General features: G+C 40.2%; 1 protein-coding gene across 2 annotated transcripts; it reads right to left on the reverse strand.

The window, feature by feature from the left end:
* Positions 1–162: 162 nt before the first annotated feature.
* LOC127644359 (very-long-chain enoyl-CoA reductase-like) lies at positions 163–15,743 on the reverse strand. Of its 2 annotated transcripts, XM_052127502.1 has the most exons (12): positions 15,635–15,743; positions 11,630–11,680; positions 9,920–9,971; positions 8,428–8,472; positions 7,703–7,806; positions 6,995–7,110; positions 6,639–6,744; positions 5,180–5,252; positions 4,852–4,895; positions 4,707–4,764; positions 2,612–2,700; positions 163–1,045 (listed from the first exon to the last, which is right to left on the reverse strand). In XM_052127502.1, exons 1-12 carry the CDS (start codon positions 15,647–15,649, stop codon positions 872–874), a joined length of 927 nt encoding a protein of 308 aa, XP_051983462.1. In that variant the 5' UTR covers positions 15,650–15,743; the 3' UTR covers positions 163–871. The 2 variants fall into 2 exon arrangements, with proteins under 2 accessions (XP_051983462.1, XP_051983461.1); XM_052127501.1 differs by lacking the exon at positions 15,635–15,743 and having other exon boundaries at positions 11,630–12,153.
* Positions 15,744–16,219: the final 476 nt, after the last annotated feature.

A 16,219-nucleotide genomic window follows, 5' to 3' on the forward strand; every position in this document is an offset into this window, starting at 1 on the left:
GTTTCAGGGCGTCTGGAACTGGGAATCTCCTCGGGGTCGAAGGAATCAAGAAAAAGGAAGACTACGAGAAGATTTTGAAAGACAACCTCGGGCAATCTTCAACAAAACTTGGCTTCAGTCGACATTTCGTCTGTACACTATTCAACATTATTAGTAGACCAATACAAAACAAATAGTGAGATTGTGGAACATTTTTTAATGAGACTATAATTTCTAGAAATCCACAGTGCAAAAAGTGCCGGAAGTTGAAGAAACACCAATATTCTGGATGTAAACTATCCCCTGTAAATAACATTTGGACAAAGCACAAGACACTGATTTTTATTACTTGTTTTATATAAATTATTCTGTTAGATCAACACAATATCAGCAAGAGTGTGTGATAAGTGATGTTTAGCTTCACATGTACAGTACATTAGAAGAAACTTGTTTCTACAGTGCTGAATACTATCAGTGGTCTTTGACCGGTTACTGCAGGTCCTCTTGTTAACTCAGCGTTTGATTGGTTACTGAGCGGTTTCCCAATGAGCAAAACATTTACTTACAGGCAGCAAAGTAATCAATGCATTGTACTAGACTCAGAATACAGAATGATTCTCAGTAGCCGAGTGCAAATAAGCTCCAACGGGACACTAAATACATGTTTAACCCCAAACCCAAACCCTGTAGACTACATGGACAAATCTAAACATCCAACCAATATGGGCTTTCAAAAGAGCGATTCATTATCAGTCCGTTCCAGGAGATCAGGCAGATATGACGTTATTCAGTGCTTGGAGACTTTAGGAAAGATGTTTGAAAAAGAGGGAGATACAGTATAAAAGAGGGATGATTTATAGGGTTAAAAGACGAGGAACACGGCATGACTGTCCTACAGGATAAAGGGCAGAATTGGCGAGCGGAGTTTGGGATAGTCGCGGAACTCCTTCAGGTAGCTGTGGTGCTTTCCTTTCGCCCAGACGGTCATCTGGATGAAGCCCACCAGGGTGAAGGCGGCCACGGGCAGACACTGGGTCATCAGAGTGAAGCCCAGCCATGAGCCCAACTGTGTTCACACACACACACACAGGAGAATATTCAGTTAATAATCCACGATCAGTTATGCATAAATACAGTGTATTCAGAAAGTAATCAGACCCCTTCTTTTTTCCCCACATTTTGTTTACATTGCAGCCTTATGCTAAAATGCTTTAAATTATTTGTTTCACATCAGTCTACACTCTATACCCCATAATGACAAAGCAAAAACTGATTTATCACATTGAAATACGTATTCAGTCCCTTCGCCATGACACTTGATATGTAGCTCAGGTGCATCCCACTTCTCTGGGTTATCTTTGAGATGTTTCTACACTTTGACTGGAGTCCACCTGTGGCAAATTCAACTGATTGGACATGATTTGGAAAGTCACATCGGTCTATATAAGATCCCACAGCTGAAAATGCATATCAGAGCAAAAATTCAAGCATGACTGGAACTGTCTGCGGAGCTCAGAGACAGATTTGGGTCACGGCACAGGTCTGGGGAAGGCTACAAAATAGTTTCGGCAGCATTGAAGGTTCCCAAGAGTACAGTGGCCTCCATAATTCTTAAAATGGAAGAAGTTTGGAACAACCAGGACTCTTCCTAGAGCTGGCCGCCCGGCCAAACCGAGCAATTGTGGGAGAAGGGTCTTGGTGAGAGAGGTGACCAAGAACCCGATGGTCACTCTGATTGAGCTCCAGAGATCATGTGTGGAGGTGGGAGAAACATGCAGAAGGACGACCATCACTGCAACACTCCACCGATCTGGCCGGAAGCCGGCTCAGTGCAAGACACATAACGAAGCACCTAAAGGACTCTCAGACTATGAGAAACAAGATTATCTGGTCTGAGGAAACGAATAATTAACTGTTTTGCCAAGTATCATGTCTGTAGGAAACCAGACACCACTCATCACCTGCACAATACCATCCCAACGGTAAAGCATGATGGTGGAAGCATCCCGCTGTAGGGGTCTTTTTCAGCGGCGGGGACTGGTCAGGGATGAAGGAAAGCTGAATGCAGCAAAATACAGAGATATCCTTAAAGAAAACCTGCTCCAGAGTTCTCAGGACCTCAGACTGGGCCAAAGCTTCACCTTCCAACAGGACAACGACCCTAAGCACACAGCCAAGACAATGCAAGAATGGTTTAGGGACAACTCTGTGAATGTCCTTGAGTGGCCCAGCCAGAGCCCGGACTTGAACCTAATCGAACATCTCTGTTGAGACCTGAAAATGGCTGTCCACAGACGCTCCCCATCCAACCTGACAGAGCTTAAGAGGATCCGCAGAGAAGAATGGCAGAAAATTCCCAAATCCAAGTGACTTGAGTCTGTCATCGCTGCCAAAGTTGCTTCAACTAAGTACTGAGTTAAGGGTCTGAATACTTATGTCAATGCAATATTTCAGTTTTTTCTTTTTAATACATTTGCAGTTATCAAAAATCAGTTTTTGCTTTGTCATCATGTGGTATGGAGTGTAGATTGATGTGAAATAAATAAAGCATTTTAGCATAAGACTGCAACATAACAAAATGTGAATGAATACTTTCTGAACGCACTGTGTGGACCATGGAGCTCTTCCTGACCTCATAAGTGTAGTTGGGGCATGAGACGAGCAGAAAGATCCAGGTAAAGGGGTTTTTAGTCGGGTACGGGATCTTCCTGGTTTTAGATCCTGCACAGGAGAGATAAACACAAACTTTAATGCTCATGATGGACTGAAAACAGCAACAGTGAATTGCAGGAAATCAACAAATTGCACAAATAACCAAAATAGTGATCACGGTTTTTTAGATGCTGGAAATGCATATGTGCATGATGCCATTAAGACAGTATACTATATATATATATATACTGCCAGAGGTGGGTAGAGTAGCTAAAAACTGCCCTCAAGTAAAATTACAATTACTTTAAAAAATAATTACTCAAATAGAAGTAAAAGTACTAACATAAATAATTACTTGAGTAACAAAGTATCCAATTTAAAGAGTACTCAAGTAGTGAGTAACTCGTTACTTTCACATATTCCATTACATAATACACATTGAACATGTACTACAGAATTAATATTATTATTAATGGAAATTCTGTCATCATTCACCATCTTGTTGTTCCAGTCCTGTATGACTTTATTTCTTCCATGCAACACAATAATGTTTGCCTGAGTCACTATTTACTTTCAGTGAATGTTCATTTTATCTCCATATTTTGAAAGTTAATGGAACCTGTCTGACAGTCTCTAACATTCTTTCTAACATATTTTGTGTTCCACAGAATACAGAAGGTCACAGGGGTTTGGAACAACATGAGGGTAGAGAAATGATGACAGAATATAAAATGATGGCTGAGCTATCACTTTAAAGGGACAGTACAACCAAAAATTAAGATTATCTCATCATTTACTCACCCTCATTCCACCCAGATGTGTGACTTACTTTCTTCTGCTGAACACAAATGAAGATTTTTAGAAGAATATTTCAGCTCTGTAGGTCCATACAAGGCAAGTGAATGGTGACCAGAACTTTGAAGGTCCAAAAAGTGCATAAAAGTAATCCATAAGACTCCAGTAGTTAAATCCGTGTCTTCAGAAGAGATATGACAGGTGTGGGTGAGAAACAGATCAATATTTAAGTCACTTTTTGCTAGAAGTTCTTCTGTCAGCCCAGTAGGGGGCGATATGCAGAGAAGAATGTGAATAACCAAAAACACAAGAAGAAGAATGTGAAAGTGATCTGTTTCTTAACCACACTTCTGAAGATATTGATTTAACCACTGGAGTCTTACAGATTAATTTATGCTGCCTTTATGTGATTTTTTTAGCTTTTAAGTGTTGGCACCCATTCACTTGCATTGTATGGACCAAAAGAGTTGAGAAATTCTTCTAAAAATCTTAATTTGTGTTCAGCAGATGAAAGAAAGTCATACACATCTGGGGTGGCATGAGGGTGAGTAAATAATGAGAATTAAAATTTTTGGGTGAACGATCCCTTTAAAGGCTCTTGTCAGATCTGGATGAATTTGTCAATAAGACAAATAAGAGAAGTTTGGAAACATTTCTATTACAATTATTACAGTCAAAACATCTGCGCGATCGGCAGAGCAAAAGGCATGTACACTTCACTTGGATTTGGACAGAAATAGCTCTTGCTACTCTCCGCGATCCACACAACTCGCCACACGCCCCATTGAGAGCAAGAACCACTAATCACCACCACGAGGAGGTTACCCCATGTGACTCTACCCTCCCTAGCAACCGGCCCAATTTGGTTACCCCATGTGACTCTACCCTCCCTAGCAACCGGGACAATTTGGTTGCTAAGGAGACCTGACTGGAGTCACTCAGCACGCCCTGGATTCAAACTCACGACTCCAGGTGTGATAGTCAACGTCAATACTCGCTGAGCAACCTAGAAGCTGCAATTGTAATCTTGAAATATCCGCTTGACTTGGTGCAGGACGAAACTATTATTTTTTCACTGTGCGGAGCGAAGAAAGTGTTTCACTTTTGAAGAGCTTGATGCTGCAGCAGTGTGAACTTCCGCTGTCGTAAACGTTCCATTCAATAATCACTCAATAAATATATATTTTTACATTAAGCATTCCATACATACAGAAAATATACAAACTATATACAACAGAAATAGATCGGATATTAATGGTGTACGCTATGAAAAACTTTACCTGGTGGTCGGAGATTTCTCAGGGCAATATGGATGGAGAAGTTTCCAATCTGACAGAACTGTAGCAATAATGAAAACATCAGTCCTGAGCTCAGACCTGAGATCAGCTTGAGCAGTTATATTAACACTGATCCTGAATAACTCACCAGGAATACAATAAGGGCGAGTCTGATCTGCTGTTCTCCATAGACTGCAACACAAACAAGCATGACTGGAGAACTCAACACACATTTCAAAGGGACATTCACATACAGGAAACTGCGGAGCAGTAATATTATCAGGACACCTCCATCTGATAGACACTAGTCTCAAATGTCTCAAAGTTGTGTTAAAGGCTGATCTATATTCATTTTGTATCATGGATTTCAGATTGACTCGTCCATAAACGACATGTCTCTCAGATGGTCTCTTCCTTTGTAAATGGGCAGCTCTTATCTAGAATAAGCTGCAAGTATGTGCAGAATAAGGACTCACTTGGCGGTGTGTAGAGCGGGTTGTTGATGTAATACGCCATCCAAGCAGCAAATCCCCAGTAGTATGTGCAATTCTGCAACACACACACACACACACACACACAGATAGATCGGTCCATTACTAATTTCAATCTTCATTGTGTGAAAATGTTCAACTTTCAGGAAATTCACACTGCTAAAAGTTCAAGAAACAACCAGATACCATACTGAATAATCCTTCAAGTTTTGTACATTGTTACATTTATAAGATATCATCTTTTTAACTTTGGACATTATAATTAGTAGCTGTGTTTCCATCAAAATGTTTCTCGTTTTTTTTAAGCGTATTTCTAAAAATTCAACTAAACCGTTGCGTGTTTCCATCCACTACGTCATGCCGCCTTGTGTTTATGCCGCAACTGTACCTCGTTTTCTAAAATGCTGCCAGGACATCTGATAAAATGAGGGCTGAAATGGGCTGCAATGCCCAAATGCCGCCAGCCTCTGTATATCTGGAAGCGTCGGCTCTCAAACTGTTCTGGCGGGGGGAGGCCTGGGTAGCTCATTGGTAAAGACGCTGGCTACCACCCCTGGAGTTAGTTCGCTAGTTTGAATCCAGGGCGTGCTGAGTGACTCCAGCCAGTTCTCCTAAGCAACCAAATTGGCCCGGTTGCTAGGGAGGGTAGAGTCACATGGGGTAACCTCCTCGTGGTCACTATAAAGTGGTTCTTGCTCTCGGTGGGGCGTGTAACGAGTTGTGCGTGGATGCCGCGGTGGGTGGCATGAAGTCTCCACATGCGTTACGTCTCCGCGGTAACGTGCTCAACAAGTCACGTGACAAGATGCGTGGATTGAAAGGTCTCAGACGGGAAGGTAGCTGGGATTCGTCCTCCACCACCCGGATTGAGGCGAGTCACTACGCCACCACGAGGACTTAGAGCGCATTGGGAAATCCCCACAAAAAAAACTGTTCTGGAGGATTGTGATGACATCTAGGGGTTAAACACTTCCGAATGTTAAGGATCAGTCAATGCAAATGAGCTGCTGCTCCCCACACCCCTTTCTGTAAGTGGGCTGTGCCTTTCCTGCTGGTCCAATGACAAACAGCTATAGTTGTCAAAAATACCACTATCGTTTCATAATCGATTTTGAATAATGGCTGGTTTTATCACACGGAAAATCTTCATTGCATGACCGCTCATGCGGGACTGTGGAGGACGTAAATCGGTTTATATCGTAACCTAAACAGAGCGACAGCTTCATTGCTATGGCATTAGCACAAGCGGCTCTAGCTAGGAGATAAATATGGCGGACTGTGCGCTGCTCGCTCAGGTTTTAATGATGGCGGATCTAAACTACTCGGGCAGATCTCTTCACCAGCCGTGGGTGGTACCTTTCCCTTTTTGACATCATAAGGGGCAGCAAACCTGAACGGCTTGTTCAAAGACACTGTTTTTGATCATAGGAGTCATTGCGCTCACCTTGAAGATGTTGCGCAGCGGCATTGTCCCATGGGAGAAGCGATGGACGAACAGTGTTTCTAGAAGTCTCTTAACGTAGTGGAAGGAGTGACACATACATGCCAAACTACAAACATCAAACACAATCAGTAGATATTAATATCATACTTCTGATATCATGGCATGGCAAATAAATGTGAAAATGAAGACCAATCCCAAGTACAATTACGTCAATCTAGATTATTAATGGAAAATCTTAATTTTTAAGATGAAACAAAGTTTGACTGAAGTTGGTATGTTAAGCAGTTCAAGCTAAATTAATTGCATTTTAATTTATGTCTCTGTGTTTGTTGCTTTAGGGTTCAGTTGGGACTTACTGTACGACCCAGTGTTTGCTGGTAGTGAAGTCATATTTAGAAGCATAAATAAAAGGAACTCGGAAGTAAAACATCAGATAAATCAGCAGAGGTCCGGCATACTCGGTCAAAAACACCTGAAACACAAAGAGCAATAACACATGAGCGTTTGTATAAACACCCATGTGTTCAGTTCCTCTGCTGTAGGAAGCACATTCACATGTTTCCACAGAGGTTATATAAATATCTCAATCTCTTTCAGAGATTAGAAGTCAGGCGCTAAATGGACCAGTAAAGAGACACAAATGAACACACAGTGAATCTAACAGAGACACGTGCAAATGCACATAATAAACACTATATTGACAGGATTAACTCATTAAAGGCCAGTTTCTTCAAACAAACAAACAAACAAACAAACCTGAGTTTGGTTTGTTCTCTGCGAATTGACTAAACAGCTGGAGTTTCACTTACTGCCCCCTGCTGAAAACAGGTGGTACTTCAAGCTTGAATTGCACCGATGGTAGGAATATTCCTGATTACACTCCGGCCGACATGATTCATTGCATTCATTATTTTTCTTACACATCATCTTTTAGATAATTAATTGGACTGATTGAACCCTAATGATAAGGAATGAATGACGTCTCCAAATGTTTGACTGGTACAATATGTCAGTGACGCTTTCTATGAGTGTATGAGATGTGTGTGTGTTTGTGTGGTCTCTACCGTGACCCAGCTGATCTGGGCTCCCAGGTCTCTGAAGTAGAAGGTTGCTGTTGTTCCCACAGGCAGGTGCTGCAGCACGTCTTCATCCTTCAATGACTTCCCCTCTGCAGCACAAGCCCACAGCCAAATGTCAACTAATTTAAACCCTCATTTCAACAAAAATATGCCCTAGCAAACACTTAGTGGCAAGTGCATAGCAATGCACCGATACGATATTCGATTACAACAACAACTGCAGATACCGATAGTTTGGTTCTGATTTTTTAATGTTACCCTGTTTCAAATGACTGATAATTTATTACACACCTGAATTAGCCACAAACACATCATATTTGTGAAGTTCTTGCAGTGCAATACTTATTTGTCACCCAATTCAATGTCATTCCACACAAGATACATTTAGGAGTTGTTAGTTTAAGGTTAATTGTCCAATGCATTTTTACGACCACTTCTGACAGGAAATAACCGTCCCTGATCATTAGCGGTTTTTAAACAATCGTCCAATGTCCAACACACCGGTGCATTTCTACTGAATAACCACATCTTCAAAACAGAAACAAATCTTTTGATCAAGTGTTACTCTTAGATTTGGATTTGAAGTGTAGTAGAAGTCTGCAAGAACTTTCGAATCTCTTCTCATATTAACTATAAAACTCTGGTTCAATCACAGCATTTCTGAGAACATCAACTCAAGTGTTTTCATGATGAGGAAGTTCAGAACATACTGGCATCCAAGCGAATGGACTGTCTGGCCGGATACCACTGTGGATCTGAAACAAACACATAAGAGATAATAAATACTAAAGAACAGTATACACTCACCTAAAGGATTATTAGGAACACATACTAATACTGTGTTTGACCCCCTTTCACCTTCAGAACTGCCTTAATTCTACGTGGCATTGATTCAACAAGGTGCTGAAAGCATTCTTTAGAAATGTTGGCCCATATTGATAGGATAGCATCTTGCAGTTGATGGAGATTTGTGGGATGCACATCCAGGGCACGAAGCTCCCGTTCCACCACATCCCAAAGATGCTCTATTGGGTTGAGATCTGGTGACTGTGGGGCCATTTTAGTACAGTGAACTCATTGTCATGTTCAAGAAACCAATTTGAAATGATTCGAGCTTTGTGACATGGTGCATTATCCTGCTGGAAGTAGCCATCAGAGGATGGGTACATGGTGGCCATAAAGGGATGGACATGGTCAGAAACAATGCTCAGGTAGGCCGTGGCATTTAAACGATGCCCAATTGGCACTAAGGGGCCTAAAGTGTGCCAAGAAAACATCCCCCACACATTACACCACCACCACCAGCCTGCACAGTGGTAACAAGGCATGATGGATCCATGTTCTCATTCTGTTTACGCCAAATTCTGACTCTACCATCTGAATGTCTCAACAGAAATCGAGACTCATCAGACCAGGCAACATTTTTCCAGTCTTCAACTGTCCAATTTTGGTGAGCTCTTGCAAATTGTAGCCTCTTTTTCCTATTTGTAGTGGAGATGAGTGGTACCCGGTGGGGTCTTCTGCTGTTGTAGCCCATCCGCCTCAAGGTTGTGCGTGTTGTGGCTTCACAAATGCTTTGCTGCATACCTCGGTTGTAGCGAGTGGTTATTTCAGGCAAAGTTGCTCTTCTATCAGCTTGAATCAGTCGGCCCATTCTCCTCTGACCTCTAGCATCAACAAGGCATTTTCAGCCCACAGGACTGCCGCATACTGGATGTTTTCCCTTTTCACACCATTCTTTGTAAACCCTAGAAATGGTTGTGCGTGAAAATCCCAGTAACTGAGCAGATTGTGAAATACTCAGACCGGCCCGTCTGGCACCAACAACCATGCCACGCACAAAATTGCTTAAATCACCTTTCTTTCCCATTCTGACATTCAGTTTGGAGTTCAGGAGATTGTCTTGACCAGGACCACACCCCTAAATACATTGAAGCAACTGCCATGTGATTGGTTGATTAGATAATTGCATTAATGAGAAATTGAACAGGTGTTCCTAATAATCCTTTAGGTGAGTGTAAATAAACCTGTACATCACAAAACCTGGAAGCCCCTTCACAATTAACACTGTTGTTTTATGCCAAAGCAATGCATGATTCTGACCAACAGAATAAAGTGTTGATTAATTAGGTCATTAGATATTTTCTTTACTAATAAAGTGTCATAAGACAAGTATTGTCAATAATATTCATTTAGACTCACGGTTCTTGTGGAACATGGATTTGATTTCCCCGATAGTGGCATTGGGCTCAACCTGCCAAACAAACAAACAAACAAACATAAACACTCTGTGTGTGTGCAACGAAGGGTCAATTTAGCCGCTATGGCAACAGTCCCCAGGCGATGTTAATGTAGCTGCCATTCTGAGAGACACAAAACACCAAACAAACACAAACACAGACAACTGACCAGATATCCCAAAGACCAAACAGTCTCACTTGAGGCTTAACACATGTCTGGATTTTAATTCAACATGGATCTAGAAACAAACAGTAAATACATGCTTGTATATGAAGTAAGATGCTATAGTCAGACACTTGTGTGTGTGTGCTTTCAGAGTCCATTACACCATTGAAGGAAAGCACACTTATAAATCAAAACATTTCAGCAAAAGTTTGTTAGGTTAAAATGATAAAACAATACAGTTCAAAATAAAGACAAAATGTATTCGCTACTGTATTATTCCATGTCAAATCAACCAAATTTCCCCCACAGCAATTTTTGAGTTTGTTTCTACTTTTTCTGAAGAGAAAGCAACATTTGGTTTTTGACCATTGCAAGTGTGTAAAATTTAACAATTTACGCATAGAGCCAAACTAAGAGCCCCATATCTCTGGAATTCAACCAGTAAGGGCCATATAAATGGAGAAGCCAAAAGAAAAGTTTGTTCTGCACCAGAATCTAAAAAGATATTAAGATATCTTTAATACTTATTGAGTTATAGGCACTCCAACTTTGGAAAACAACACACAAAAAAAGTTTTTCCCCCAACGTTTGGACTCACAGCATTGTCATATAATGCAACAAGGAGTGTTGTGGTTCAATGAGTCCTCCAAAATGGTGAAAATTGACATTTTGACCCCCTCTTCAAAATAATGGATTATTCAGGAATTAGTGGTCCATTGCATTTAATATATTTCCCCATATATTTCTAGCTGGGATCTCTGGTAGAGTTGAAATGGCCCCACTAGGATTGATATTTTGTTATTGAATGCAATGGAATTCAGACAATATGAAAATACTTAACTGTCCAAATAGTTCTGGGACCACTTCAACTCTTCAGTGATTTAGGTCTGCTCACTAAGAAATATTCCTTCTCTGGATGACATCATAAAATACAACCATTCCACTGTTAAGTCACAACAGCAGTTGGCAGTGAAATTACTGGGAAGTGCAACAGTTAATCCGAAGACATACAGTCACAATCCCAGATAATCCTGCAGAGTGGATCCTGACACTCTAGAGCCCTCATGACAGGCACCCTCTTACTAAGACAACTACAGCAAGACCGTTAGTGACTATATAGTCAGACACACACATCCAAGCAAGAGTACACCGCAACCCTGAGTCCTGTGTGTAAGGTTATGGCATTTTCCTGTACAGTTGAGAATATAACATGTTCCACAGGAAAAAGTTTGTGTTTCTATTTGAACTCATTAGTTAATAAACTAAGGGTGAACAGACTAAATTATTATAATTATTTTTATTTTCCAGCATCAAGAGTATAGGTTAAAATGTATAGAAATGCATCAGAGTATGTGTACATTTCTAGATACAGTGACTGGTGACCATTTATTTATTTGTACCTTTCTAGCCTGTTTCCGACACATGACAAAGGTGTCATAAAGTCATAATTATGAGATAGCAATTATGAGATAGTAAGTTCATTTAGATAGAAGGTTCATTTCTTACCTTGTCCAGGAAGCAGAGCTTGTCCTTCGTCTTGGCGTCCAGAATCTCCACCTCAAAAAAGACCACAGCTTTCTTAGTTTTTTTAGCAGGTTTGCGTTTGGCAGGGGTGTGTGATCCGGGCACTCCTGCCAATGCTCCGTTCGGAGCCTTTTTGGGCTGTGTGGCCTCTAAAGCCAAGGTATCCATTTTATCTCTTTATTCCTCCACTTTCTCGTTTTGTTTCTCTCTTTATAGTCCCTCTCTTGCCCCCTTGAAAACCACAGCACTAAGTGAGTGCGGGACAGAAGCTTTACTGCCAGCTGTGGAAATAAATCTCTCTGTCTGTGCCCACACCCCTCTCTCTCCCTCTTTCTCCTTAAATTAACCCTTCCCTTTCTCTATGTTCTCACCCTCTTGTTTAGGGCTACATTTGGTTACTAGCCCCACACCCCCTAAAAAAACACATGTACAAACAAATAATAAAAACTTGCATCTTCTTATTTCTCTCAAACCCCTTGAATATACCAATGGACCTATTCTTTCTCTCTCACATTAAAAAGAAATACAGAAACAGAAAACTAATCTTGTGCTCCTCCAAGGCTGCACCGCTCCCCAGTCCTCCCTGAGCTAATTATAACTCGTGGGGGGAGACAGAGAGAATAACTTGGAAAGGCATGAGCAAATGACACTGAAGGAATCCCACTGACATATAGAGAGGTCACCACCGACAAAACCAACACCAGCATTATGGGGGAAATGCAAAGTTTAGGGTTGGTGAAATGCAGAACTACTGACAGGAGAAAGGACTGCTGTGGTCAACCTTTCATTTTGCACCGTTTCAGAAGAAGAGCGGGTGAGTGGCTTCCATGCGTTAACAATGTAAGGGGTTGTTCACGCCAAATGTGTTTTTTCATCCATCTGTGCAGCTTAGAATAGGTTTTTTTTACACTCAAAATGTTTTATTAACCAAATACTTTAAGGTTCATTCATATAATTTTGTTAGAAATTACACAGTTGAATTTTATTATGAAATTAAAATTGCGTAAATCATAAAAATAGTTTTAAAATATTTGTTCTGTATGTAAACCCTTGATTGATGTCTTTGAGCGTTGCGCCATGTCTCTGCGTGTTTTCAGCGTCTGGCACAGCGTCTCGAGACTCCTGCTTTCGTTTCCTTCCATTGTGATGCTTCTAATATTTGAGCGCAAGAACGTATCTGGTGTGAACGGACCCTAATGCAACTATGCATATTTTTTTTTTATGGGATACAACTGGGGCTAAAGTCACCCCTTAAGAAAAATTTGCTTTTTTTGTCGCAAAAGGCATCAAAGTTTGAAAAAAATAAATGTAATTTTATTGAATATTGATGGATCAGTCAAGTTGAGTCCACTGTGAGCATTCTTTATAACCAGTGTTGGGTCACATTACTAATTACTTTACTTTTAATTACTTTCTAAAACACTTATATAATTCTAAATAATAATAAGTCTATTTTCTCCATGTTCCTTGTCACACACCTTCAACTGTCACCGAAATGCAAACAGACACACATATGAACAAATTCATTCACCTTAAAACAGGGCTGAGTGATAAACCGATCTCAATATTTATCGCGATAAAAAATTCCATGATATCGATGAAAAGCTTTTGAGTAATTTTCGATATTTATCCTGTGTTCTATATCTAGACGATCAGGTGCGTGTCACTAAAAACCCAAGCAGTTCAGCTTTCTCAGACCGTATGATGTAACGATTAGGCTACGGCAATCATGGCGGCCCGGGTCCGGACCCCGGATTGATTCCATCCGGACCGCAAGGCATCACGACGACGGTTACGCCCTCTTATCGTCTCTAGTGAGAGGCGCGACAAAACAACAGTGCCGTGTACACCAGATCTGATCTTTCCGAGCTGTATTCTTGATTATTTTTCTTTAGCATCGAACACGCTTCATTTATGCCCTGTCCCGCTCTGCACGCATTGCCTCTTTTCCCTGCATGCGAGTAGACACGAAGCGCCGCATAAGTTATCATGGTTCCAGAACGCCTTATTACAAAACAATATGCAATGTGTAAATACGAATGTATATCGTAATAAATATCGATATCGAACGATATGAAAAAGAATATTGTGATATTGCCCAGCCCTACATTAAAATAATACTATTTTACAAATATTTGTAACCCAAGAAATGTACTTAAAAGTAATTATTTTCATTGTAATCTGATTACAAGAATTTAAAATATAATGTGTTATACTACATTTTGTGCCTAAAAGTAATCAGATTACAGTAATTACTTTGTAATCCAATTACACCCAACACTGTTCGTAACAAATTTATTATTTTTATGGGTGGGGGTCACCTATTGGACAGTAATTAAAAAACGTTTCATTTATGCCACGTCCACCCTAATACTAAAAACAGAGCTTTTCTGAAACACATTCCTAAGTGGATAAATATATGTATAAAAATGCAGTCATGTGATCCATGGGCCGCCATCTTGGAAAGATGGAGGCCCATGTTGTAGAGGCATTGTTAAAGATAGGCTAAATGTTACTTTACAACTTTCACATTGTGTTCCTTCAAAGGCGGCGGGAAGTTTCAGTGGCAGAACACGAGTACAATCGCGTTTCAGACCGTACATTGAACTTACACCGGGACCACGTGCAGTAAAAGGATTTAAGCACTTTTAGACTGTGGACGAACACCTTTTGAAAAAGTTTGACGGCAGCATTGGAGAGCATTTTGAAAACTTCTGTTTTGTTTAACCTTACGACAATTAACCATGGTTTTACTACACTAACCACTGATGTTTATATCTATATGATAGATCAGCCATTGTCCCTACCGTCAGGGATACTAGAATATTACTGGAGTAAAACCACTGAGAATTGTATTAAAACTGGGTTCCAAAAAACTGTTGTTACACTCATGCTTTTACCTGGAGTTTACCCGGATTGACGCGAGTCACTACGCCACCACGAGGACTTGGACACATTGGGAATTGGGCGTTCCAAACTGGGCAGAAAATAAAAACTTTGATATATCGTTTCTATATAGAATTTTATAACATTTATCCGAGTTTAAATGTATCTGGATTCATGTGGACGTAGCCTGAGATCACCTTAAAGAAAACTAAAATTGAAAATTAAGTATTTTGTCTCAAAATAAATCCAACAATTTCAGGGATTCTCATTAGCAACTTACATCTGCAACATTTTAAAAGTTATTAAATGTTTGCTCAAATCCCCATAAAAGCAATGGCTTTACGCCCATTATTACCCATATATGTCATCAAGGGCGTAGATTTGGCTGAACATTAGGGGTAATTAATCGATCATGGTGTAAATAATGTGTGTGTTTGTACTTGCTTGTTTTGATTATTGGGGTAATCTCCCCCATCCACCCCCCCGGATCTACGCCCCTGTTAGATTCCTCATTTGGCCCTCTTTTTATTCTTCATTCATATTTTTCGGTGGATTCATGCAGAGAAATCCAGACTTCCGGGTGTCTGTGGTAGAAACTGGTTTCCATACTATCAAAGTCCCCCATAAACACACCGACTCAATGGCACTTATCGAATATTGTAAATGCAAAAGAGGGGCACTGGAACAGATACTGTATTGTAGGATTCAAAGAGTACAGACGAGGTTGCAACATCAATTGCATCTCGATTTTAAAAGGCCAATAAGACTTTATCCTCATGTTGCAATCATGTAACAAACAATGCTTATGTGTCAATGCATCCAGTCCGTCAAGATTCGCCATATGAGAGGAAAAGATGTAATTCCTGCTCCAGATCTCGGTATAATGTATGACAGAATGCGTGTGTGCTCTTGTTTGATGCATAAGACTTAATTATCTGCGACTAGGCCGATGCGCATGTCACACACTGACACAGTCGCGTGAACTCCAATAATACACTTCATTCATTTTCACATAGTCGGCTCATTTTATGCCCTCCGCATAAAACATCCCGAAACTTATAGTAGTGATAGAAACTCTGAGAATGAGTAATAACGTCTTACCTCGTAATGCTTCATATTTGCAGTTTAAATTGCTGATCTCAACCAGATGAGAAACGAGCACGAAGTTCAACCAGTGAGAACGGAAGATGCCGCACATCCAATGGGAACAGAGTGGGGAGTGACTTGCGCTCGATCTTGTCATTGGGTGAACTGCACCAGACACGCCCATTTTTGCCATGTAACCAATAGGAGTACGACTGCTACAAACATGATGAGCGAGCGTCACCTACTGGTGAATTCAGGCGAAACGAGTTAATGTTATAATATTTTAAATATTTCAAGTAATAACAACGCTGTTGAACATGTTGCATTTTTATGTTTTGCAGTGTAAATAATTTATTCATACGAAAATAAAATAAAATGTCTCATTTTTAACAATTTCCTAAACTCGTAATATCAAGATTCACACATTCTAAATTATTATGACCTTGTTTTCTTTTATTATTTTTATCAATAGCAAAAAATCTGAGTTTGAGTACTTTTTGTATTTTCTTGTTTAATATACATTTTATTTCCATTACAAATTACAGTATTACATTATCAGCATCACAATTTGAGTGAAAAGAAAGTGGAAGAATTCACTTA

Source organism: Xyrauchen texanus, chromosome 5 (assembly GCF_025860055.1).
Source record: "Xyrauchen texanus isolate HMW12.3.18 chromosome 5, RBS_HiC_50CHRs, whole genome shotgun sequence".
Taxonomy (NCBI): Eukaryota; Metazoa; Chordata; class Actinopteri; order Cypriniformes; family Catostomidae; genus Xyrauchen; species Xyrauchen texanus.

What these genes read in the sequence shown, in the direction of transcription:
- LOC127644359 (XM_052127501.1), bottom strand. Translation starts at nt 11,815, where the DNA reads ATGGATACCTTGGCTTTAGAGGCCACACAGCCCAAAAAGGCTCCGAAC. An exon ending in AGCTCTGCTTCCTGGACAAG is followed by an intron (nt 9,972 to 11,629) that starts GTAAGAAATGAA and finishes TTTGTTTGGCAG; the next exon opens with GTTGAGCCCAATGCCACTAT. An exon ending in CGCTGCGCAACATCTTCAAG is followed by an intron (nt 5,253 to 6,638) that starts GTGAGCGCAATG and finishes TGTGTGTTGCAG; the next exon opens with AATTGCACATACTACTGGGG.